The following is a 25,842-nucleotide window of genomic DNA, read 5'->3' as shown; positions in this document are numbered from 1 at the left end:
AACTGTTTTCTGAGAAAGCATCGAACTTCTAAATTAAATGGATTTGGCAGTTCCCCTTGAATAATGACACTGTGCCCCATATATATGCATCTTCATCATATACGTTAGTGTGTAACATATATATATATACACATATTGATATATTTTTCTACACTTGACTTTGGTTTCTGTTATTTTTGCCTTAATGATGGTAATATCTGTATAAATTTTATAATAATGTTACTCATTTGTAATTTAGTGGAGTTTTTACTTAGTTACTAACATGCATTCATTATTAAACCTGGCAGGAAATGAAGGCTAACGCACGTGCTCCTGTGTGTACCCACACACGTGCACGCAAGAATACCACTGGGCCCACAAAGAAAGATACTTTGGGTAAAAGGTTTCATGTAGCACAATATGAGAATAGAAAAAATAAGACATATTCATAAATATAAAGCAAAACTGGAACAACTCTCATTTTTAATTTTCAAAAAATGTAACTTTTCTACCTAAAACAAATAAAAAGGGTTTAATACAATTTTACATGAACCTGGCATTTCACTTGGAGATAAGTAAACTGTCTGGTGAATATAAAGTGTGGTTAAAAGTTAGAAGTGTCTTCAACACTCAGTCCCAACCCCCATGGCCACCTCCCTCTTTTTTTTCTCAGTCCATAAAGAAACTAATATAAATATCAGGGTCCGGGGCAGCAAAGTAATAACTTTAGACTTGAAGATAGACCTGGATTGGAATCCTAGTTCCAATTAATGTTACTTTATGCCTCGGATGTAAAAGCAGGGAAAGTAACATCTACCCAATGGGCACACAGGACTTGCTTGGTTCACCCGGCAATACCCAGGGTGTTTACAGGAGTTAGTTTCTCCATATAACCTCTTAGATTGGCACAGATACTACAGGGAAACCTATAGAAGAAAAGATTGAACAATCAATTCATTGTTGACTGTCCTTCTTTGAGTCCATATTGGTCCTGTTGGTCTAGGTTCTTTTCTTTCCTAAGGTATGCTGTTTTCTGCTCTCATGCAATTCGGATTTTCTAGCCAGAAGGAAAGGAATAAGAAAGAAGGGAGGGAAAAGAGAGGACATAGGGAAGGAGAGAAGGAGGAGGGAGGAAGGGACGGAGGGAAGAAGGGAATGTTGCTTTATTTCATGTTACTTGCCACTACAGCTTGAGAAATGGGAAATTAACAAAATGAATAAAATATAACTCCTGCTGGTCCAAGCATCTGCAGCTTATTACAAAGCCCTGCCACAGCAATAGTTATTCTTTTCCTCCCTGAGTTCTCCTGTTCCAGCTTTGGTGCCCTCTCTCTTCCGTTCAGTCTGTGTCTCATACTTTTCCCAAGAATTACAGGAGAAATGAAATTATCACCCAGCGAAGGGTGTAGCAGTGTGTGTGCCAAGTTGATCTTGGAAAACCAATAAGACATAGAATAAAAATAAAAATAAAAAATAAATCCCAAACAGGTTTTTTATTTAACATAAGGCCAAAGAAGCTATCAGGCGCTGCTGAATACTGTCCACTAACTGTACAAAATATTGACTGCATGCCTTGCAAACACCAAAATATCCGCTGGAATGCCATAGAAATAAATAACTTCCGCTATAAACACATGAAAACATATCAAACTGTTATCTCTTTAAACAGATTGTAAATAAAAAAATTACCAGTACTTCTACACAATAAATATTAAGAAACCATTGACATAGTTGAAATGCACTCATATAAATTAACAACTTTAATTACATTAGCCAAACAGACATCGGTTAAAGAACTGCATGTAGTATGCCAAAACAAAAAAAAATAATAAAATAAAATAAAAATAAAAAATAAAAACAAACAAACAAACAAACAACATCAACCACAGAACATAAAAAGTTTTAAAACAAAACAGGCTTCAGATTATCTTGGCTTTCATAATTATATTTTTCTTTTAAAGAAAAATATCAACCCATTGTCAATGCACTGTTTTTCAAAGCATTTAAATAGAGGGTAAAACCCACTGGAAATTAATACAGAAGAAATGATGCACTTTATGCATAAAAAATAAATAATAGAGCTGAGACATGTGGTTTGCTTCTGCTCTTGAAGATGTGAACAGCTTCTGAGTGAGCATTCATCCTCTCTGACCCATACAACAGCTTTCAGTGATAAAGGGTTTAATTTAAACACACACAATGTCCACCCCCAAACCTCCTGCCCACATCTACAAGTTTCGTTTATTGTGTAGGTTTTCAGGGTGACTAAGTTTTTCTCTACATTGAAAAGGGAAGTTGCCAAAAGGCCCCCGGGAAATCATTTTTTCAAGTGAACATAATAATTTGAATCTAAGCTTAATACAACTGGGGCATTCACGCTCTCTATTTTTTAGACTTACTTCTTGAGGTCCAATCCCACGGGGGCGAAAAAAAAATTCACTTGCTCTTCCTTAGAGGAGAATGCAGGCATTCTCCTGGAAAACAGAGTGTGGAATCAATCTTAAATATCTATGAAATTGATTGGTCTTCTGGGGCAAGAAAAACCCCAAGTCAGTGTGCTGGAATTTGCCATGCTTTTTTTGAAAAAAATTTAAAAAAAGTGAAAGAAGAAAGAAAGAAAGAAAGAAAGAAAGAAAGAAAGAAAGAAAGGAAGGAAGAAGAAAGAGAGAAAGGAAGAAAAGGAAGGAAGGAAGGAAGGAAGGAAGGAAGGAAGGAAGGAAGGAAGGGAGGAAAAAAGGAAAACAGGGAGAAAGAAGAGTCCAAACTACAAAATATATATCATTCTTAAAAGATACTTGGGGACGAATGCTTTTCAGAGCTTTTAAGACTGGTATGTGTAGATTTTTAAGAGCCTAGAGATCAGCCCTAGAGAAGAGTAGAGAGATGCTAAGATCAGCCAGAGCCACCCTGTTTTAAGGAAAACATACTCTGAAGAGCCCAATATGGTAGAATTTTAAAGTTTTTTCTTTTGGCCTCATGCTGCTACATGAAAAGTGGGGTTATTCACAAGCCCGCATATCTTCCAAGGTTATTGAAGATAGCAATAACTTATCATTCTATTTCAAGGCCATATAAATTTAATGAAATAAAGTTAAAGTTTATAGGTATTTGATAACTCGATCATTTAGTTTCAATTAAATCATCTCATGAAAATATTGTCGTATGGATTTCACTTTGCTCTGCTCTAATTACTGTGGCCACTAGTCAAACTCCATCTTACCCCCAATAGGTCAAGCACTCTTTTAAAGGGCTTACAAAGATGGGGCACGCACTTGAGATGAATGGGAGCCACAAACAGGTAGCAACTGTCTTTCGAACATCTTGTTTTTCCCATTGCCCTGGCCATCTCTGCTAGCACACAGGGAACTAGGACTTGGTTCCCCACGCTTATTTTCATGGGTTCCGCTATTAGTTCCAGTAACAGTTAAGACGCAGTTCAAAACACCCTCTAAGTTTTTCATGGCAATTTGTAAAGTTGAACACTGCCATCCCCCTCTCCTTGAAGCTTTCCTCACCATGCGCACCTCCCCCACCTGCACGATTTCGATTTCCTCGTCAGTGGTTAAGAGTGAGGAAGCAAGGACCAATTTTGCATGCTCTCTCTCTTGCACTTAGAGTCCACTCCCATGTAGTACGTGTTATATTTCTGCCTAAGAAAGGATGGACCTCAAGATGTAGTAAGTATATTTGCCCAGTAATAACATTAAAATAATTTGCCTACATACAGCCTAGTGTTACATAGTATACCGATTTAGTATTTATCTCAAGAAGAGCTAAACCACCTTTTGTAATGTTTGGTTTCTCACTATTTTATTTTCCTACAATTATTTTTTTTAATCTATGAATGGACATAGGGCTGAAAATTTCAGTATTTTACAAAATGCTAACGAATGCAATTTTTTTCCATATTATTAGTATTTTTTTCAATTTTTGCAAACTTCAAACAAGTCAGTAAAAATAAGGCTCTGTATTTTTAAAAGCATATAAATGAATAACTTATGAGCTATCCTAGGCAAGCTAAATACTGTGGAATAAATTAGTAGAAATTTAGCTTTAAGCATGTACTTTGATATTTATAAAACAAAGTGTTTTTTTTTTTCTTTTTTTGCATCTGAGTCAATACATACAAACTTATGTATCAAGAGTTTTGGCTGTAAATTAAATAAAATATTAGGGATTTTTACCACTGCTGTCACCCCCGCAGTTCTCTTTCTTACTCTCAAACTCTTAAGACCTTCCCCCCCACAAGTTATTTATCTTTTTACTAGTGACAACAACATTATCTAGCCCAGAAAGTAAAATTTCTCACAAGCAGGCCTTAATCACAAAAAAAAAAAAAAAAAAAGTAACCAAAGGCCTAAAGATTAATTTTTTCTTTCTGAAAAAGCTTTCTGATTTAAGATTGATTCCAATAGATAATAAATATAAGTTACCAAAAAAAACAAACAAAAAAAAACAACTTCAGATCAGCCTAGAACCTTGAAGAACATGAGTTTCCTGTTTTCCCTGGTGGGGTGGAGGTGGGGGACAAGAGAGAAGAGGGAACTCAGTCCCTGCACATGGAAAGAGGGTCTTGCTGAATATTCACTGGCATTTCCAGGCTTCTTCCCACCCAACTTTTTGAAACGTGCCCACCTAATTCAGAGTAAAAGCAAAACTATAGCCTATCCTTCTTAAAAATACTGTGTTTTGCACACAAACATTCATTGCTTTAAGAACATTTAAAAAATGACAGCCTGAAGTCCTTAAAATGTGTATATGGGCATGATGCAATACATGTATATATACACACAGGTACGCATATGCACAAGCAATGTATATATACACATACAAGCATGTAGTGTTCTGTGAATCCGATTGAACTTGACATCCAACAGTGTACAACTACTGTACGTCCAGTATGAAATGTCCTGCTTAATGGATGTCAAAGGAGTCAAAACCCAAACTTCTCAGGTCTCTGAAGCCTGAACACGATCCACCCTACTCCACCTTGAATCCCAACCCCTGACTCACTGATGGTGAATGATACCAACCACAGACAGACTGTTTAAAGGCTCACACAAATGTCTTTGGTGTATGTGTCTATTTTTTAAGGTACAAAATAATAATAATAATTATAATTATAATAATAAAAATAGCTATTTTGTGTGCTGTAGCAGTTCTTTTATAGCTCACATTAAGTGCAGCTCTTAACCCCCCCCACCCCCACCCACAGAAAATACTTGTTAAATAAGGGATTAGACAGGTCAAACACCATTGTAGTGCAAATAGTAAACGATAAAAAAAAAACAACATTTACAAAATATAGAAATGTTTGGATCCAACAGATGGACAAACATATTCCTTTCAAGTATCTCTCCTTGAAGAAAATAAAAATTAATCAGGTTACTTCCAATACAAAAAAGTCTCTCTTTTTGTTCTCTCTCAGGTAAACAGTTTCAAACCTATTAGGTTGCATAGTTCTAAGATCATAAGCACCTTAACGAAATGTGACTTGGTATTCTTTGTTCCTTGATTTTTCTCTCTTCCCATTCTTGTTCTCAATTTTTTTTTTTTAGGTTGGTTTTTGTTCTGTTTTGCTTTGTTGCAAAACTGGTGCAGAAAAGGAAGTGTACCACCTGCACACTATAGTTCTCCTACCGGTACGTGTGTGTGTGCATGGGCTGTGTGGAAACGCGTCTGTGTGTGTGTGTGTGTGTCTGTGTGTGTGTGTGTGTCTGTGGTGTGTGTGTCTGTGTGCATGTGTGCACGGGCTGATATACACAGAGAGAGGGTCACACAGACATACCTTACAACCTGGGTAACTGGATGGGAAAGTGCCTGTAACTGGCTCTTTCAAACTCATGGCTTTCTAGATGCTATTTGGGTTGTGCTAGCCCACATTCCTGCAGACCAGACAAGTTGACTTCGAGGCTCACACTGAAGGGGGACTGAAAAGGAGGGGATGATACTCCCGTGTAAGCAACGGATGTCATCACTTTGATAGATACCGGAAGAAACGAAGGGCACGCCTTTCTCCCTTTCCCTCCCAACTCCCATCTTGTTCACTGCTTCATCTCTGAGCCCTGGCTAAGGAATTTTTCCACATCTTCCTTCATCTGTTTCAGGTTTTGTTTTTAGTTTATTTTTTTTAAATTTCTCTATATATATTTTTTCTCCTCGTTTAACTCCGAAACCTTAAACACTTCTTCCTGTTGCCACTGTCTTCTCTGGACAACTCTGGCTCCCGTCCCCCCTGGGCTGGGTGCTCTATGAGCACCCACACTCCTCCACTATCATGTTCTGAATGTCCTTTTTGATGATGTTCTGCCCATCATCATAGTACAGCATGGACATGGGTCTCAGCTTGGTGGGCACACAGCACGACTTGAGGTTGGCGAAGGGGCTGTGGCCCCGCATGCGGTAGTGGTTGATGACGGTCGAGTGAAAGGAGAGCGAGGACCCAGATGTGCCTGCTATGTGGCTCGGGCACTCACCCTCGCAGTAGTTGGCGTGATAGCCGGAGGGAGCGATGATCCAGTCATTCCAGCCAATGTCCTTGAAACTAACAAAGAACTGTTTCTTACAGCAGATGTTGACCTTGCCGTCACACTCCAAGCCCCGCCTCCGCCGCCGATGAGGGTGGTCTTCAGACTGGCGGGCCTGCAGCATGAGGAAAGGTCTGTGGGACTGCTCCTTGTCCTCGTCTGCCCCTGCCCCTCCGTCTCCTCCGTCCTTCTTCTTCCCTTCGCCCTCCTCCTCCTTCTTCTTCTTCTTGCCCAGGAGCACCAGGCTGGCGCCCGTCTCGTGGCACTGCTCACAGGCAATCCGAACGTCCAGGGAGCTCTTGCCCTGGTCCAGCAACCGCTGGATGCTGCTGGAGACGGGGAAGATGTGCCACGTGCTCTTCCGGGCATCCACCACCTTTTCCGATATCAACACCTCGTTTCTCTCCTCCATCAAGCCCATTTCCTCTGCCTCCTCCCCTGCGTCCACGCCGCCCTGGGGTTGTTTCTGCAAGAGCTGGATGGTGACTTTGGTCCTGGTCCTGTTGGCCTTGGGGACTTTGAGGAAGAGCCAGACTTCTGCGCGTTCCACCACCGACAGGTCACTGCCTTCTTTGGAAATCTCAAAGTGCAGTGTTTTCCTGGCTGTGCCTGCAGACGAAACACAGCACAAGAGAGAGCAGGGACACTCGTTAGTTGCGATGTTGGTCACCAGTCACTAATTTCAGGCAGGCGTGGGGCCTCTGCCACAGGCCATCTCCAACAGGGGTCAGAGGATTGTGGCCCCCTGACTGTAAGAACACTTTTGACATTTTTAAATGGTTGAAGAAAAATAGGATTTTGGTGACATGGGAAAATTATATGAAATGGACGCTTCAGCGCCTGTGATAAGGTTTAACGGGGCCCCGGCTACACTCATTTCTTCATAGGCTGTCTGTGGCTGCTTTCGCACTAGGTCCCCGCCAGTCACAAGACAGACTGGCCCACAAAGCTTCAAATCTTTGCTCTCTGGCCCTTTCCAGAGAAAGTTTGTCAACTCTTGCCCTAGAAAGAAGAGAGCCCAGATCTCAGTCAGTGTCCAGAAGCCCGGGAGGTCTGTGTCTGTTCCCTAGCCGCTTAATCTCAGTTTCTTCTTCTATAAAATGGGAATGTCATAAAGACATTTGACCCCTTATGCCTCAGGTTTGGAAGGATCAAATGGGATCACACAGATGAAGGCACCCCGTGAGCTCTAGCAAGTCGTGGAAGCTGTGCTGTTCCCACATAAACACGCAAACACCACCCCCACCCCGACGGAAGTGCCCACAGAGCTAGACTCCTCCTCCCTCACCACAACCTGCTTCACTTGTCCATCATTTCTTTGCTGGGTCACCACGACAGTCTTTGCTTGCATCTGGCCTTTCAGCATAAAGCCAGGCCCCTCTCCCATCATTTCACCATTCAGCAGGTATAAAACAGGAGCCACCCGGGACTCTGGGCTCTGCCTCAACTCCGGCTCTCTCCCAGCGCCCCGTCCTCTGTGGCACAGCCACACAGTGTTTGAGGTCAGAAGCATCCCATGCGCTCTCTCACCTCCAGGCAGGGTGCCCCTCGTCTAGAATCCTCCAGCTCCCAACACGTCACCCTCAGTGGCTGCCCTTGATGAGGTTTTGGTTTGCAGATGAGACCACACCACTTCCCCTACCCTCCTGCCAGTCTAATTTAGGATGCCCCAGGTCTGAGATCCTATCCATCTTGTTCATGGTCATGGTCCAGCATTTACCAGGAAGTAGGCAATCGCCTGACTCCCTATTAACAAATGGAGGCATCTTCAGTCTTGAGTTATATTAGATTAGGAGATCCACCCCCTACTGCCGTGTGCCCCATTTTTGCCTCGTTCCCTTCTGAATGCAGCTTAATGAGCCCCAATTACAGCGACTGCTACTAACAGAGGGGCAACCCCCACAATGGCGAGGCAGTTGGATTCAGAGACCATTCAGTTCTTGCCTAGTTCACACTACTCCCTTCTCCTTCCATAAGCACCTGTATGTCTGTACATGTAACAACATTTACTGCAAGGAGCAGGTGTCCAGACTGGAATTCTCAGGTTGATGAAACACCTTCCCTCAGTTCCACTTTTACCCCTTGGTGGTATATGAAACGTGCCCTCTTTTCATGGCCGCCTCCTGCGTGTGCCTGCTTACAACAGTCTCATGCACACGCATCTCGCACACAAATCTGAGAACAATGTCAGGAGAAGTTCATCTTAGAACTCGCAACTCCCTAGGAGGGTCTCCCTGCCTGGATTTCTATAGCTAACGGAAATCCAGCCATACTTATCACTCTCAGCCCTGAGATGTTTACGGTACTATAAATTTTCGGCACTCGTTCAAGTTCTCTGCAGCAGAAGGCAGGCTTTTCTGTGCATTGCGCACTGTAGATTCTGTTCTTAATTTAACACACTCTGCACACTGCGATTCTGATAGTGGTAAATTCACTGAGGCCAGGGCCAGGAAAGGCTACATATGTATACAAAAGATTCTCCGGCATCTTGGTATAAAGTTGTAGGACCCTGGCCACATTGGTGGTGGTGGTGGTGCAGGGGGTGGGGGGTCCCTTTGCCTCCAGCCCTGGGTCCCTGGCAGGAGTTGAAATGAATAATAAAGCTAGGTTTATGATTAGATCACTAGAGCGGAGAGCAGTTAGAAGAAGGGGGGGACTGTCTTTTTTTAGGGGGCATGATTTCTTTTCAAAACGTGAATGCAGTAGCCCCTTTGCTACAAAGGTGGGTTTCTCTGTTGCTGTTTTTTGTTTTGTTTTGTTTTGTTTTGTTTAAGAAAGGAAAAGAGAAGACTCTAGGAAGGAGAGCTTAATGATTTAAATTTAAAAAGACAAGCAGCTTCCGGAAGCCACCCAAGCCTCTAAGAGCCGGCCTGAAGGAGGGTGCAGGCTCCCTCCGGCGTGGGCACCTCCACCCTGCCCCACAGAGAACAGTCACAAGCTACCTGCTGTTCTCCCTTCTGCTTCGACGTAGGCCAGCGTCTGAAACCTTAAACTGTGCAGGGTGCCACCCTAAAGACCGAGAGATAGTAGCTGCTAAATTAGAGAAGCCAGAGGGCACAAGGTTGTGTTTTGTTTTTCTAGGAAAGAGTGTGAAACTGGAGAATCTGACTCGTCCTCAGAATGGGAAAAGCTCTCTGGGTTTCAGGTAACTCGTTCCCACAGGCTCTGCTGGGCTTTCACCTGGGCTTGACAGGAGGGGCTGGGGTGAAGGCAGCCAGTGCTCGGTTATAGAGAGGGTCCAGATGGCAGTGCGGACCAGCACACATTGGACTTCCCATGAATAGAGTCCAGAGAAGTCCACGGATATGCTGGGGGTGGGGGTGGGGGCCAGGGTGGGCTCACTGGCCCACTGGATTGAAGCCGAGACAGCCTGTGCAAACTGCCTTCCTAGGGCCAGGGAGGCTAAGGTCGCTGGCTTCCAGGAACAGCCTAGAGGAGAGCCCCTTAGTTCACAGGAGCAGGTTTCTAACGCAGGATATAGCCCCTCCCCTTCTTCACAGGCAGCTGTACTTGGAAGCAAATGATTTAGTGTTCCTGAGAGAGGATCATACAAAGAGAGTACTCATTAGAGGGGGCTCAATCTGTCAGGTGCTGTTATATTAGGATCAGAGAGGCATCATAAAATGACTTTCAACCTGGTCCTGGCTGATAATTAACTGCATGGCATCGCCTGCGTACTGTGGAGAGGCACAGCACTGATTTATGCATTGGTTTAATTATCTGAGCTGAAAGATTCTGTTCCCTGTATTTGCTTCCATTGCCTGCGTGCTGTATCTCTCCCCCATATTTCTGACATTTGGATTTTCCCCCTACTAATTGACATGCCTGTCGCCTCCTTCTCCTGGTGTCCATTTCTGGAACTGCTATTTGTATATTGCATGATATTTTATCAGGGAAAAAAAAATAAAACAGATCCAATTTCATGAAAATGCTGTTGCCATAATGCTCAGGAGAACAGGGGGAAGAGAGAGATGCAAGTCTTCCTAATGTCTACCTTATATGCAGGTACATTTTAAAAGTTCTATTGTTTTTGACTTATTAAGCAGTGCAATATTTTTTTTCTTTTACATTTAGCTTTCATTGCAGAAGGGGGTGGAGAGAATGAGACAGCTAGAAGCTGAGATGATTAATATTTATCAGGGCTGCAGGTTTCAGAAAGATATTACAACCCTCAAATTCCTTAGGTATGGAAAATATAACTAGTCACTTGATTATATTCCCTTTTATCTGTATTCTACCTAAGGGAGATTGTTATACCGCAGTGATGCTTTTAGGATGCTCCAATCTTCAAATCTCTATGCATAACAGTTTGAAAAAAATGGAAGGAGGTTGCCTGAGGCTGAGGTGTTTAGGATCAATTACTAATCAGTTTCAGGTTTGACTTAAATATCTCCTGCATCAAATCCTGAAATGGAAGCCTTCCCACAATGCTTTGGGAGCAGGTACAGCATTAGCTTATACAGGTGCGCTCTGGGTTCCTGCATTATTACCTATCTAACTAGATATAGCTGGTGGCTTTGCTAACCTTTCATTACCTACTCTCTGATAATATTCTTTTCATCCTCTGTGCTATTTTTTCCCTCCCGAGGCTCGTGAGCAAGGCTTGTATCACAGCCTGCTCTGCCTGAGTAATTCACTAAGAAAGTCCCACGCAAACCCATGTGGGTGATAATATTTCATCACTTAAACCTCTATGAGCTCGGGGGACACATACCAAAGGGAGAGAGAAAGGTGCATAAAAATGAGTAGGAGGCTGAAAAATTGCACTTTACAGGGAAGACCTTTGAAATGTTGCCGGGGAAGGAGGGACTGGACTGAGGAAAGACCGGAAGCTAGAAGTCAGAACACCTGAAAGCACCTTTTCCTTTGCTTTCAGGATTTTTCAGATATTTTTAATAACTCAATCATGAAAGCAGGCCTGCCAAGGGTTAAGCAGCCAAGCCCCTTGTTGTTCTCTTCCCCCACACCGGGACTCAAAATTCTGCTCCCCCTCAAGCCCCACACCTCAGATCTGTGGGCGGATGAACATTTCTCATGAAATAAGCAATACACGCAATACACACACACACACACACACACACACACACACGCACACTTCGCGTTTCGTTTGTATTCTGCTTTGTTCGCCTCACCAGGGTCCTGCCCAAAGTATGCTGCCCTTGTACCTATGGGTAATAATTATGTCTCTAATGTGAATGTGGAAAATCTTGTTTATAGATTTAAACTCGCCACGGGAGGCGGGGCAGGGGGAGGGGGGCTCCTTGTAAAATGCTGCTGTTACTTTAATTTCCCATTCTTCATCCAGGTTTCACTGTGCCTAGATATGGTATAGTCCCTGGTACCAGTATACAGAACTACCGGTTACAGCATATGTGTTCTCTAAAGCACTAACTTTGCATTTGAGCTGTTTTCAGGGGTCTCTGCAGATGGCAGAAAGTGGGGTCTTCAAGGTTATGCCTCCTTTAACCTGCCTCAGAGGTCTTTTTGGTCATAAATTATCTGGATTGGATTTTTTTTTTAGCCTTAATATTTTTATCTTAGGATGTGTTATTGAATTGCAAATGCTCGGCCACATTCCTGTGTCTCCCATTCAAATAGGGATGAAATAGAGAGAGAAAGGGGCTTAGGATCCTAGAAGAAGTAGAAAAAAAATTCTTAAGATTCAACCCACAGAAATTTCAGAGACCTCTTCCAAAGTTCCTGCGAACTTTTACACTTTGGGTTTTGGATCTAGGGACCAGTCGAGTATAAGGAATTCTGATCTACAGCTCATGCTCGAGTATAGTTTAGCAGAAGAGGGGCCAAGACAAATAATATGTTCTCACAAAAAGTGCCTGGGAAGGTATTACTCCCAGTTCTCCAAATACGAAAGCCGACTTTCTGCCCTCTGACAGCTCACCGCCCCCACTCAGATCCACCTACGTCACAGGCCCAAAACCACTAGGCATCTTGCTTCTGGTCTTTCTGCCACCATCTCGCTGCACACTCTAACTTCGGAAACAAACGCATCCCCCAAAGCCATACCCAATTTTTCACAAGGCAGTCACCAAACAGCCCTTTCCTCCCTGTTGGAAGTCACTTGTCATTTGTCCCTGGTGAAAAGCGTTGATAAGACAGGGAAACCAGGCAATGAAATGAGGGGAGCCGGAAGGCATTTTTGTAAAAGCCCAGGCAGCCAGCCGTCTTAGGGAGAGATGTGTGAGCAGATCAGTATTGCTGATGATTCATGGTCACATTTCTCCACGCTCTGCTTCTGAAATGTATCATTCCTCTGCCTTCCATAGAGCTCGGGAATGTTCACATGCATCACTAGAATTCTCATTTCTTTTCTTCTGTCTCATTTACTGTATCACAGGGAGTCATGTTTCTCCCATCCCATAAAATCCTAACTTTTTCTGGAGGACGAGAGGAAGCAGGGGGCAACTGACAAGCACCAAGATTTGGGTGCTGCAGAATGGGACTTCCAGGAGGTGAAATTGCGTTTCCCTAGATTAAATGGGAAGGAGCAAAAGTCTTTGGAATGCGCCCTCTTGTGGCCAATCATTGCCCATTATTGGGAGAAGAAAGCGTGTAACCCCTAACTAAAGGCACCCTTCAGTGACGGGTAATTCACAGGAAAGTTCATTAGACTGGCATGGAATGGTGGGAGTCAAGTCCACCTTGAGATGACTTTCTTGGGCTGGGGGAAAACAGTCATCCAAGCAAGCCTTCTTAGGCCCCTGTTTGGGAAGTGTCTATTTCTAATTCAAATCTTCTGTAACTGGAATCCTCCAAGAAGGGAGATTTAAGGGTTACTTTCAACAACACCTGGGCTTAGTGAACATTTTCCATTTCTTGGCGCTCCACTTGTCTTTCTTTCCCTCTCTGTTCTCCAACAAGTGCTATCAATGTCTAAGTTGATTACCGCCACCAGTATGTAAATCTGGCAGCATATGGAGACTCAATGATAGGTTGCTATTGTACATTGACCAGATATTGTCACGGATCACAAGAAGATAAAATAAGATATAGGAGTCAAGAAGGCCACTGATCCCAGCTTCATTGACAATTATAGACAGAGTGGACTTGACTCTACCCATCCCTTCTTTTTTTCCTTTAAGGACTTAAGGTAAACACAGAGGATTCTGTGCCAGCCATCTAGAGAATGTAGTAATGATGAGCAATCTTGGATGACATGCATTAAAAAAATAATTTTTATTTGTTGGGATGAATGTCAGAGAGCCTGAGAGCAATTCCTCACCACTTAGTTAATAACAACTCGTATCAGCTTTACAAAGATGGGACTTTCCACCTGAGCTCAGTGGGACAAACTCAGTTCCAAGAGTTCTAGATGCTTGAGCTTTTTGTAGTTGCTCAGCTGCTGGGCCGCATCGCGGCCTCATTTAACCATCAAGAAGGGGGCCGAGGGCAAAAGTTAAGCAGGAATTCCCCCAGTCGAGGAATCTTAAGGTTGAAAGATACATCTGTGGGTATGCGTCAGTGTCACGGGCATTGGTGACACTTACTGACTGGGATTCGCTGCTACCCAATAGTTTATAAAGAAAAGCAAAATGAATACCCTTTGCTATTCTCCAAATTCTTACAGTTTGACATAGTTTGAATATGATTAAGGTTGAACTATTCCAAAAGCAACAAGACATTTTTGTATATTCAGATGATGAAGCTCTTTCCTGGTTAGCAAAATCAGCAACAACATACTCATATGGTACTCTGCTTGGAGAGCAGACGGTCCACATAGCAATCATTAATTCCGTGAAGTCATAGTAAACCAACTTAAAGTTGATGTGTGAAACTTCTCAGATGAGAAAAATAAGTTAAGTGTAATAAACCTTTTCTGGGACTCCAGCAGCTGACCCAAAGTCAAGTTGTAAACTCAACCAGGAGGAGTTTTCCATTACAAACCTTAAACTGGAGTCAACGTGTGAGTCAAATGAATCACCTTTTTAAAAAGTAACTCAATTTCTTTTAAACTAAACACGTAACAGAAAAGTTTAAAAAAAAAAAAAAAGCCGAGATTTCATATAAATAAGAAAAAGACCGGCGCTGAGATGAAGGCCATAAGTAAGAAAGAATGCTAAAGGTCAAATTCTTTCACTGCAAAATCTCTCAGTGCCAAAAGAGTGGTTTGCTAGACAAGTCAGCTAAGTCAGATGCTGTTGCCAGCATCAGGTGTATATTAAAAGTGGTCAAAGTCATAGGTATACTTAGTCATCCGATGCGGGTAAAGCCAATTGAGTAAGGCTTGCAATTAAAGCCATCATGTGTGGTAATTGGTATATAAAAACCTAGACAGGGTCCCTTTGTGTCAGCACTGGGAGCAGACCTCTAGACCACTGGAATCCATCCCCCCCCCCACCCCCCAACACTGGACTCCATGTCAGTAAGCACTTTCTTTCCTACCTTGCCATCAGGAAAGGTTGAGGAAAAACTGAGTGTGCAACTTGAAAACTCCAACCTGACTTTTTTTTTTCCTCAATAAGCTTCAACAGATAAAGTCATCATTATCATGCCTTTCGGGGGCTGCATTGAGAAAGAGCTTTGAGAAAGAAAGACCTTCTTTGAAAAGAAGCTTCTGGTGAGAGAGACAGAGAGAGAGACAGAGAGAGACAGAGAGAGAGAGAGAGAGAGAGAGACTGTCCTGCGGGGAAACTTGCAGGACGTCAGGGCTTCTCCTACGAGGGGAGCCAGGAAGCCAGCAGGCTATCTATCTGCTCCCCCAAAAGGATGCCCAGGTCTGGCAGGGTTTTCTTGAAAACAGAACATCTGAGTCAACAGGTTTTCAGGATTGGAAATTCTGAGTGTTGCCTTAATTGTTTATACGGCTGCGGCAAACTTTTAAACAGTAATGCTGGGAGTCCCTGCACATACTTTACTGGCCATATGCTCTACCAAACAAAACAATGGCATTCCTTTCAAATGGATTTGGCAAGGGAAACAATTCTTTAGCCTGGCATTACCATGAAAGTAACACGGTATGAACACATCTGTGTGCCTGGGCGTGCAGGGGCGTGTAGGCAGGCAAAGGGTCTGTGTCACATAACTGTAAAAATAACCCAATAACCTGGCTCCAGGTCTGTGGCCGCCCTTCTGACAGGTATTTTCTATCCAGCAACAGGTTAGCATGGTCCAGAGCCAAGGATTAGAATCTATCAAAGTTCTTCCTCTTAAGGATTGAGTGAGAGCTCAGTGTAGTATCTGAGAGCACTCTGTCAAGGTTGCGTTCCTTGCCAGAGAGCTCTTTTAGTAACTTTGCAGGGAACAAAACTCTTTTTTGTTGGTGGTGGTGCTGTTGTTGCTCAGAGAGCAAAAGTCAGTGTTCCAAAAGTGGCCGCGGGTTCAATGTCAACTGTCCCCCCAAAGTCCCTCCTCGCTGCCTAGAATGTGATGCCCGTGCTCTTCCAAGGCAGTTTTTTCTAAAGGCAAAACTGACTGTCACCAATGAATATGCCCTGCTTCCCTGGTGTGGCCCCTGACTGGACTTTTAAAGGGAAGGTTTGTCTTAAGACAATGACTCCATCCATGCCAGGCCACCCCGACCCGCGCTCCGCGCCCCCACCCCCACCCCCATTAAAAACTTTGGATGGGGTCCGGAAGCCTCCCGGGCTCCCCCCACCCCCAGCACCCGAAAACGCCCGGGCTTTCATCCGGCTGCCCGGATCTGGTTTCACAGGCAGGGCGAGCGAGCCTCCCGCAGCCCGGCTCCCGGCCCCACGCTGGCCCTCGGAGCTCGCTCCGGGCTCACCGGCGAGTTCAGCAAGTGTGAGCTCGCCGCCTCTCCAGCCAGGGCTCAGCCTCGAATTCCGCGTCCGCGGAGAAGTCCTCCCCCCCACCCACCCACCCCCCGCCACCCGCCCGCCACCCCCCGCCTCCCCTCCGGCCCCGGCGCCACCGGCGCCCGGCACCTCACCTCCTCCCCGGGGCAGAGCGCGCGGCCGGAGGTGCAAGTTCGGCCCCCGGACCGCCGCGGAGAGACGCAGCCCCCCCCCGCCCCCCCCACCCCCCAGGCCGGCACCGACCTGACTCCGCGAACGTGATGATCTCCGAGGTCTGCTCCATGAGTTCATTCATTTCTGCCCTCCTGCCGATGTCATCCTCTATCTCCACGTACCCGTTCTCCCCCACTTTGCCCACATGGAGCTTCCTGATCGCGTTCAGAAGCGCCGCCTTGGGCACCGGCTGGGTGACTTCGGGTCTCTTCTTCAAGTGCAGCATGTTTAAAATGTGTTTCTTGACGGCCTCCACCATCTCCGGCTGAGAGTTGGGTACATCCTTTGGCAGGGTGGCCAGCGCGCAGGACGGGCAGTCGGGGGCTGCGCTGGGCCCCTCGGATCCCGGGGTGGGGGAACTCCTCACTATAATCCAGCAACTCGCCAACAGAAATCCTCGCAGCCAAAGCAAGGGCATCCTGGCAGCAAAAGTTGTTGTGATTGCCTTTTTAAAAGGCCCTGCTTTTCCTACCCCCACTCACGCACAGGTTTGGGTTTGGTTTTTTTTTCCCCCTTTCTTTCTTTCGTTCTTTCTTTCTTTTCTTTTCTTTTCTTTTTTTCTTTCTTTTTTTCCCCCTCCTCCTCTTCAGCAAATTCTCTGGAACAAGAACAAAAAGTTTTCTGTGAAGTTTTGTTTGCAGGTTCCCTCTCTGAATGCAGTCAGTGCGGTAGGTTTGTGGCTCTCAGGGAGGAGAGTTCTGACTGTCTCCGAGTAAGAGAGAAGGAGGGAGGGAGGGAGGGAGGGAGGGAGAGAGGGAGGGAGGGAGAGACAGGGTGGGGGGGGGAGACAGACAGAGACAGAGAGAGGATGGGAGGGAGAGAGACAGGGAGAGAGGGAGAGAGAGGAGAGAAGGGGGGAGAGGGAGAGAGAGGGAGGGAGAGAGAGGGAGGGAGAGAGAGGGAGAGGGAAAAGAGGGGGAGAGAGAGGGAGAGGGAGAGAGAGAGGGAGAGAGAGAGGGAGAGAGAGAACGATTGGTCCTAAGTGAGTGCGTGAATGGGCGAGGGAGGGAGTTGCTCTGTGAGTAGAGGCTGTGATTAGGAAGGGGAGGGACAGCCCGGTTTCTGACAGGCTGCTCTATTCACTGCTCCCTCACACACACCTCTCTTCAGATATCACCATTCTCGGGAGTTCTACTTCCCTTCTGAAAGAAATCCTTCCAATTTTGTTCTACTTCCCCCTTTTATTTTTTCTTTCTCTGCCCAGTCCCCTTGCTTCACCCAGTTCCTCTTTTGGACGGGAAAGAAAACCCGCTGGAAGGCACTGTCCCAATCTCCAGGGGTGACTGGGTTGAAACACTGTGCCCCCAGGGCCCTCCAGCCCACCTGGCCTCTGCTTCCAGGGGACCCACCGCCCGGCCCATAAGGCGGGGCCGCCGAGGATCCCGGGAGGTGGGTGGACAGGTACCTGGAGGTCGGGAAGAGGGGCAGGCTGGTCACCGGGGGCCAGTGGATCGTCCTGGCTGGAGGGAGTCCCAGAGGTGGCCGGTCTCCCATTCATTCATATTTAAATGTTCAGGGTCCTCGGCTCGGGTAGGGGATCTGAGGGGGGCGGGGAGAACTTTCTGTCTGGGGTCACCTAACACCCTCTACTTTTCCCAACCGCAAAGTGCAGCCGCGCACTGAAGGATCCACAGGCAAGTCAACCTGCTCGGTCACCTGAAACTCCTCTCCCTCTCCTCGGCCGCCGCCCCCTTCTGCCCTGCGCGCCCGCACTCACAAATTACAGCCTACCTCCAGCCCCGACTTTACAGATAAAAGTGCAGAGTTCATTTGGCCTTTTCCCACATTATTCCCTACAAACAGTGGGCTCCTATGACTCGGATAACTGGTCCTCTGGGAAAAGAATCTCTGAAATATACTGGCAAATGATTTTCTCCGCCATGTGGGAGTTTTTCAGCCATCCCCCTACCCTGTCCTGGACCAGCCTGCTCATGGACTGGCCCCTTGACGGCTTCTTTTTCCCTCAAAGGAAAGGCACAGATGAAATCATCATGGATTTCAGCGTTCACAGAAAAAGAAAAATGTGAATTTTTAAACAATGCCTCTCTGAGTTTTTTTTATTCTCCCCCCCCCTTTTTTTTTCATTTTCTGTCTTATTGCTTTTATCATGCAGAAGTATCTTTAAGAGGTCCATCTGTTAAAGCTTTCCTTCTCTCTCGGTTTCTTTCCCACACATAAGCCCTCAGTTTCTGTAGATACAGTCAGCTTATATCTGACACCTAGTGTGTTCAGAGCATCATAGTTAAGCAATGTGCTTTGGGTGGAAAAAGTTAAGAAATACCATTACTACAAGCCTAGGATCTGAGGGCCAGGGGAGGAGGGTGAATAAATTGTGACATTAAGTTAAAATTACAGTTTGCATAGATAACAATGCTTTTCTGAATCGGACACACTGTCCCCCTTTTCCAAAACAATTACTTGCAAGACTTTCTCTGTTCCACGCCATCTATCACCTTTGGGATTTCTCCTCCAGGAACATCGATTACTCTGCTCTTCTTAAGATTTTTGTCAACATTTCCTAAAGAGCCTAATTTTTTTTTTTTTTTTTTTAAGCAGGGAATGGTGAAAGAGAATGGGGAGGGGGGCATTTATTTGCCTTATGATCTGTTAATAAAACATCTTTGAAATACAAAACTTAACATACTCTACCTCGCTGGCGTCATATATACAGCACCCAAAGAATTTTGTAGTCCAATTAAGTTTTACAAGAGAGTCTGAAATAAACCTAAAAGTTTAATGACTCCAAACAACTCAGGAGTCCTACTAGTAGCATTTAGATAAGGGCAAGTTATCAATATTTGGATTCCCTCTGCATGTCGAGTATGTGTGTGTTCCCTGAATTTACTGTTTGTGAATGTAACTCTTAAAAACAGCTTTCCCTGTGGCATATGTACTTGTATATAAGTGCTGAATGGGCTGTATAAACACACAATCTCTCTGCATGCTCTACTATTAAAAGCTGTATTATTAACCTGCCTGAATAATATAAAAAGGTACCAAATTACAACGTGCATTGGAAGTGCAGTAAGTCAACTCCTTGTAACCTTCCTGACTATGAATGTGTCAACAGCTCCTAAGTAAGAGTTAAAAAAGCATTACCTTTCCGGTCCTCTGTCTTTCACCGGCAGACTCCTGTATCGTGTGGAAAGAGCTGTGTGAGGAGTTCCTCTTCATGGTATTGGCACTCTCAAGTTTTATACTGTGCTACTCATTTGCACACTCACACATTGGTACCACTCAAACAGAGGAGGGCTGGGGCTTTGTTTGGGATTGGTTAGAATCAGCATGACATCAGCAGATGACTGGTTTTTCCACTGTGAGACATATTTCATAATTCATTATCTGATGGAAAGCCTTTCTTGGCTGCTGGGACACAACTTGGTGATCACTGAGCCAGTCAAACTTCTGACTGACTAGACTACCTTTTAGAAAAACACTGGAACTGAACAGCTATATCTCACTGAGTGTCCAACTTCCAACTTTTACTACTCGAGCACACACTTCTCATTATATTCAGGCTCGGGTTTTATGTCTTCACATAAAACATCTGTTACTTCATGAAGTTGCCTCTATTTACAAAGTCTTTGATTGTTTCTTACAGGGAAGAAAATCTGCAGTGCTCTTTAGAATGATTCTGATTTTACTTATGAAAGTAAGATACTTCATTGAGGAAAAAAAAAGGGAAAATATGTATACCTATATGATGATGTCCCCCCCCCCGACTTCCACTATTATTTTACATCTTGACATTGAATGCCTGCTTCATAAATCATTTGTCACCAAGAACTTTGAAAACAGCCATTCTCTGCTAGTGAACTTTACAAATATCCTTCCCAACTAGCAAAAAAAAAAAAAAAAAAAAAAAAAGAAGGAAGACTCACACCCCATTCTTCTTTATCAGGACTTCAAACCCTACGATTTTTAAATTGTTACAAACACAACGTGAGATTAGTGAAAAGGAATGAACATTCTTTGAAACGGGGGTTATGTCGGTTAGGGTTTTTGTTGGGCGGGAAGGTTGCTAGCAAGGCCGAGAAATAACACAGTTGGAAGGAATCTTCAGACGAGAATAGTGGGGAAGGGCTGTTTGAAGGAGTACAACTGAAGCATAAGCCGGGGTACTCATGACAAGTGGAATAAAATGTGCAAAATTGGGAGCTAATGCAAGCCATATGACCAGATATGTTGTTTTGTATGCAGGATTTAACATGCATAAAATAAACTTTTCACTGTACCCACAAGCAAAATATAGAGGCTCTGGCCTCCTGATGTGTAGTCGAAGCAGGTTCCTTTAGGACACCAGAAGTTTGCTATGTAGGAGGGTGTGCCTTGGCTAAACACAGAGACGGTGGGGATGATGAGCTGTACGCTGGGGATGGGGGGGGGGGTATTCTGAGAACTGTATAGGCAGAAATAAAATAGGAAACTAAATCATTGGGCTGTAGAGGCACAGAGGGAACCTGGGAAGGAAAGATATAAACAGGATCGGTGTTGGTTAACTCCCAAACTGCCCATCAATTTGGAATTGGATGGACTCGACCCCTGCCTAAGGAAGGATCTTCACCATCCTTTTTGATAAGCACTGTTGGAGAGCACTGGCCTGCAGGGCCTCTGAAACCACTCCCAGGCGTGAACCCTGGTGTCCTGGAAATCCCATCATGTGTATGAGCTCTGGGTACGCAAAACAAACGCAGATCAGAACCTGGCTCCACTGCCTCCTATAGCCATACAACCCCCTAAGGCTTTGGGTGTCCTCGTCTGTAACGCGGGGAGCCACAGTACTCAACTGACAGGGTCAAGTGCGTGTTCAGAACATAGGAGGTGGTGTTATTTTTGAGGTGCCTGGTGGCTCTTTGTCAACAGTTGTGTCACAGAAATTCGCAGGGCCCTGACTAGAGGGGCGACCCTCTACGTGCGTGACTCAGATCCAGTTGGCCACCGGATGCCTCTGAAGTGCCCACCTACCAGGTCAGCCCACCAGCAATGATGTCATTCTCCACCTGAATCCCCAGCCTCAGAGCTGAGCCACACCGAGGAAATGCCTCCTCACCGGTGGAAATTAAAGTGGGGGTGGTGGAGGAAGTAGGCAGGTTAAAATAACTTCTGTCGAGTATCGCGGACTGGGAATGATCTCTTCCCTTCCGAACTCCAGGGCCCAGGGGTAAGCCGGTCAGCCCAACTCCTGACAGGCATCTACTTTTCCTGCCTGGGTTTGGTTTCTCTTTCACTTCCTGCCCCCTCCCCCAGCAGCGTCCCCACCCCCGGCCCTGCGGGCCCGCTGCTCGGCCTGCTACTGTACCTTGAGCAGCACCTGCTGGCAGCTCCCAGGGATCACGCCGGAACGCGGCCGCTGCTCGAGCCCGGCTCTCGGGGCCAGGGTCTGGGCCAAGCCGCTCCGAGCGGCCGCCTCTATTTTTACCCCGGGCACCAGCAAGGGCAACTTCTCTTAAGAGCAGCTCTTGATTTTTCCCCCCTTTTGGCAGCTAAAGAATTCAGAGAGGGGGAGAAAAAAAATAAAATAAAATAAAATCACTATTCAGCGAGTGCAGCTGGGAATCTCTGAACCCAGCCCTCAGTGCCAGGGTCGAAAGCCCGGCCAGTGTCGGGGACGGGGACGGGGACCCGCGGGGCCGGCTCCAGCGCCGATCGAGGCGCGCCAGGAGCGCTCACGCCCCACGAGCCGTCCCCTTTCCGAGTGTGCAGTCGGGTCCTACCCGCTTCTGCGCTAGCACAGTGGCCCGCTGCCACCGCGTTTTTCACCTAGTGCAGGCGGCCTGATTTACTGGCGACTTCACCGAGCTCCCCACTACTCGCTGGAGCGTTAGCACGGCTCTGTTCTCGCCTCGAGGAGCAGCCCCTGGGGAACCTGGTGGAGCAGCTTGCTGCGAGAAGGAGCCGGGAGGGAAACCGTGGTACCTTCTTTTACTGTAATTGCAAAAGGCGCGATGTGCCAGAGATTTATATTTAGACGTTGTATGTTTCTACTTTTATGTAAATGGAGCAATTAGGGCCTGTCTTTGCTGCTGCTAACTCCAGTGCTTGGGCCTTGCTGGGGAGCTGGTGTTTTCAATCACAATTAGTGAGCTGGTCAAAAAACAAAGTTCATTTAAGGATAAGAGCTCCATGGTGTGCAGGGAGGAGAGACCAGCGTCCCCCGTGCCTCCCTGTGGCCTGTGGCGACACACACCTTAGGGCAGCGGCTAACCTATCTCGGTGGTTACCCGTATCAGCAGCTGTGCCCGTGTGGAGCTGGCACAGACCAAGAAGCAAGGATGTTCATTTTTCTTCTCGAGCAAACCGTATGGCCTTCGGCTTTCATCCATGCTATTAATTGGTCTCTTTGCTCACTTCTCCTGGAACAAGGAGACAGGCCTAGGAAAGGGGGCCGTTTTTTCATGGCTCTGTTATTTTCACGGCTGCTCGCTCACACCTTGCTGTAATTCCGTGAAAAATACACGCCGGGAGACATGAACACCCCAAGCAGGTGACCGGGAAGTTGTCGTCTGATTCAGCTGAAATGACACGAGGCTGGGGGGGTTCAGAGCATGGACTATGCTGCTGACGACTCAGGGTGTTTTAGTTCCTTCCTATGAAAAATCTGTTTCCCCCAAAAGCATGATTTCTGGTTCATCCCGTCTGGGAAACGGAACATAAAACGTGACTGTGGAGAGAAATCAAAAGGATTCGAGGTGTTCTGAGCAGCTGCCGGGGTTATTCTGGGCTCAGGGCAGGAAAACCTTGCCGGTGGGGAGAGGTACCTCCCTGGAGAGGCAGCTCGGAATCCAGAAAACGTGGGCAGGATCCAGAGCGATATTTGCTGCAGTGAGATTTCAGAAGTCTCATGAAATGCTTTAGATTGAGTACAGGATTGGCAAGCCCTGCTGGTTTCCTGGACAGCCGTAGCTTGCCCATCGCCCGGGCCGTATGTTAGGTTACAGAGATTTTCGACAAAGAAGGATCAGCCTTCCACATTCACAACTGAACTGGGAAGCTGTTTGCTTTTAAGTTCAATCAAGCAATGAATGCAGCTAAACACAGAGGGAGAGGGAAACATTAAAATTCCTCCCAAAACTCATTAGAAAACAACAGGGTCAGAAATAGTTAATCCAAAACCCAGTTCCTAAGCCTCACATTTCTCTGAGAACCACTGGAATATCCCACAAAGCCTTGTGCTGCGTATGACAGCTCTGTTTCCAGAGTGTTTGGAAATGCCTTATCTAAACCCAGGGAACCCAGATGCTACAACTAAAATGAGTAGGGAAATAAAAGAAGGGGGGGGAACCCAGTAAATTGTTATCCACCAGTCTACAGCAGGCTTCTCAACTGGGATGATATTCCCCCCCGCAGGAGACATTTGGCAACGTGTGAACACATTCTTGTCTGACATAACTGGGAAGGAAAGTGTTACTGGCATCTAGTGGGTAGAGGCCGGGGATGCTGCCCAACATCCTGCAGTGCACAGATCAGCCCCTGTGACGGAGAAATTATCTGGCCCCAAACGGTAATGGTTCTGCAACTGAGGAACCCTGATCTAGAGTTAAAGTTTCCCCTAATTCCCTTCCTGTCCATGCTCCCAGGGGCCTTGGCAACGATGCAAAACATTAATAATTCAAGTGATTCTGCCTCCTCATGTGTCTTGTGCTTCCTGATTAATGGAAGCCCACGCCCCACAGAGATACCAACACAGAAAGAGTGCCTCTCGGGCAACATTGTTGTCACCCTCGCTAACACTCCAGCATGGCCTCCATACACTTCCTGTTGGCTTTGTGTTCGAACCAAAAGCAGAACTTGGGTGACCAGCAACAAGATGAGATGAGTTGGCCCACACCCAAGTTGTTAGGAGGCAAAGAGCCTCATGGAAAAGAGTAAGTGAATGAAGCATGAGTTGCTCGCGTTAGCAATTGAGTATCAGATAAATCCACGCACTAGAGAATTCCCTGAAGGAAAATTCACAAAAGTGAGATTAGCAAGCCTTCCTCCCTGAGCAAACAAATATAATGGAGCTTGATTTTATTTGTTTAATACCTTAGGGGAATGACACACAGTCAATATCCAAAGAGATACAACAGAATGCTCTCCTAAATCCTACTGCATGTTTCAAGCAAGGTTACATTCTCCAAACTTCCTTCTTAAAAGGGAGGGGTGTGTTGGAGCGCCTGGGTGGCTCAGTCAGTTGAGCGTCTGACTTCAGCTCAGGTCACGATCTCACGGTTTGTGAGTTCGAGCCCCGCGTCAGGCTCTGGGCTGATGGCTCAGAGCCTGGAGCCTGCTTCCGATTCTGTGTCTCCTTCTCTCTCTGCCCCTCTCCCATTCATGCTCTGTCTCTCTCTGTCTCAAAAATAAATAAACATTAAAAAAAATTAAAAAAAAAAAAGGGAGGGGTATGACTATTCAAGGAAGGGCTTCCCCCTTCAGGTGCTGCTTTCCTGTAAGGACTGGGGGGAACCCTGTGCAGGATCCCACATCTCAGAAAATAATGACAACAACAATAATAATAATGATAATAATAATAATCAACAAATGTCGGTGAGACCCTCCAGAGGGAATCTGCCTGGATCAAACTAGCTTAGAAGTGAAATGCCGTCCTCCACATGATGAGGCCAGTTTGCCTGGATCATCACTTAGTCCCTGAGCCACTGGGATCATCCAGAAAGGAGAAGATCAGTCAGAGATTGTTTTAAGATGAAGAGACACCCTTGAACGGAATATGTTAGGCACCCCAATGCCATTTCATCACCTCCAACATGTGAGTCACAGTCTCCTCAGGTAGATGGTTATTTTGGAACCAGAGGCCTCACTCAATCCACTTCCAAATGATTCAGAAGTGCCTGGATTTCTTCCCAAGAAGTAACCATGTAGTACTTATGAAAAACTCAATATATAGAGAGAAGCCATCAGTTGCAACCTCTACCAAAAACCATATATGGAAAAAAAAAAAAGCACTAACACTAATACAAACTGAATAAATATGCTGTCAAAGTCCTTCCTGACCAACACATATTTCCAAGTTGTTTATCATAACTCAGTTCTAATCCAATCAGGAAACATCTGCTACAGTGGTAGATCTTTATTGCCCAAGAAGATCATGAAAAATACTCACAAGAGAACATAGACCAGATTGCTGTCGCCGTTCTTCTCACCCGGATCCCCTCGGGCAGTAACTTCCATGTTGTTGACTTGAGGACATATACGTTTAGCGAATAAATTCCACGGGGCCAATAAGAGCAGAAATCTTGATTCTAATCCAACTTCACCTTTCTACAAAGATGCCCCCACGACCTGCTCCCAAATTGTGGCTTCGGAAGGGAAGACACAGAAAAGGCCGGGAGCAGTTTTTTGTGTGTGGTGTT

At 45.6% G+C, this 25,842-nt stretch overlaps 1 protein-coding gene and 1 long non-coding RNA gene across 6 annotated transcripts in view; one reads left to right on the top strand and one right to left on the bottom strand.

The window, feature by feature from the left end:
* Window positions 1–1,453: 1,453 nt before the first annotated feature.
* Window positions 1,454–25,842, bottom strand: INHBA (inhibin subunit beta A). 4 transcript variants are annotated; one of them, XM_053897211.1, is made up of 4 exons: window positions 25,593–25,842; window positions 21,792–21,975; window positions 16,523–17,090; window positions 1,454–7,115 (listed from the first exon to the last, which is right to left on the bottom strand). In XM_053897211.1, the coding sequence occupies exons 3-4, from the start codon at window positions 16,908–16,910 to the stop codon at window positions 6,229–6,231; spliced, it is 1,275 nt and encodes a 424-aa protein (XP_053753186.1). In that variant the 5' UTR covers window positions 16,911–17,090; window positions 21,792–21,975; window positions 25,593–25,842; the 3' UTR covers window positions 1,454–6,228. The 4 variants fall into 4 exon arrangements, with proteins under 4 accessions (XP_053753186.1, XP_019306633.1, XP_053753187.1 ...); XM_019451088.2 differs by lacking the exon at window positions 21,792–21,975; XM_053897212.1 differs by lacking the exons at window positions 21,792–21,975; window positions 25,593–25,842 and adding an exon at window positions 19,592–19,694.
* LOC109268010 (uncharacterized) overlaps window positions 10,369–25,842 on the top strand; it is a 39,119-nt gene continuing 23,645 nt past the window's right edge. For both annotated transcript variants that reach the window (XR_002080413.2, XR_002080414.2), the window contains exon 1: window positions 10,369–10,511. This is a non-coding gene — a long non-coding RNA (uncharacterized LOC109268010). The remainder of the gene's footprint in view (window positions 10,512–25,842) is intronic.

Source organism: Panthera pardus, unplaced genomic scaffold (assembly GCF_024362965.1).
Source record: "Panthera pardus isolate Hobbes unplaced genomic scaffold, ASM2436296v1 HiC_scaffold_8, whole genome shotgun sequence".
Taxonomy (NCBI): domain Eukaryota; kingdom Metazoa; phylum Chordata; class Mammalia; order Carnivora; family Felidae; genus Panthera; species Panthera pardus.
The sequence above is the reverse complement of the archived record's forward strand: the minus strand, read 5'-3'. Positions and strand labels throughout refer to the sequence as shown.

Bases quoted from the DNA above. Each gene is read 5' to 3' on its own strand.
- INHBA (XM_053897211.1), bottom strand. From the start codon at position 16,910: ATGCCCTTGCTTTGGCTGCGAGGATTTCTGTTGGCGAGTTGCTGGATT. The intron at 7,116-16,522 runs GTCGGTGCCGGC...TTTCGTCTGCAG, and splicing joins CATCACGTTCGCGGAGTCAG to GCACAGCCAGGAAAACACTG.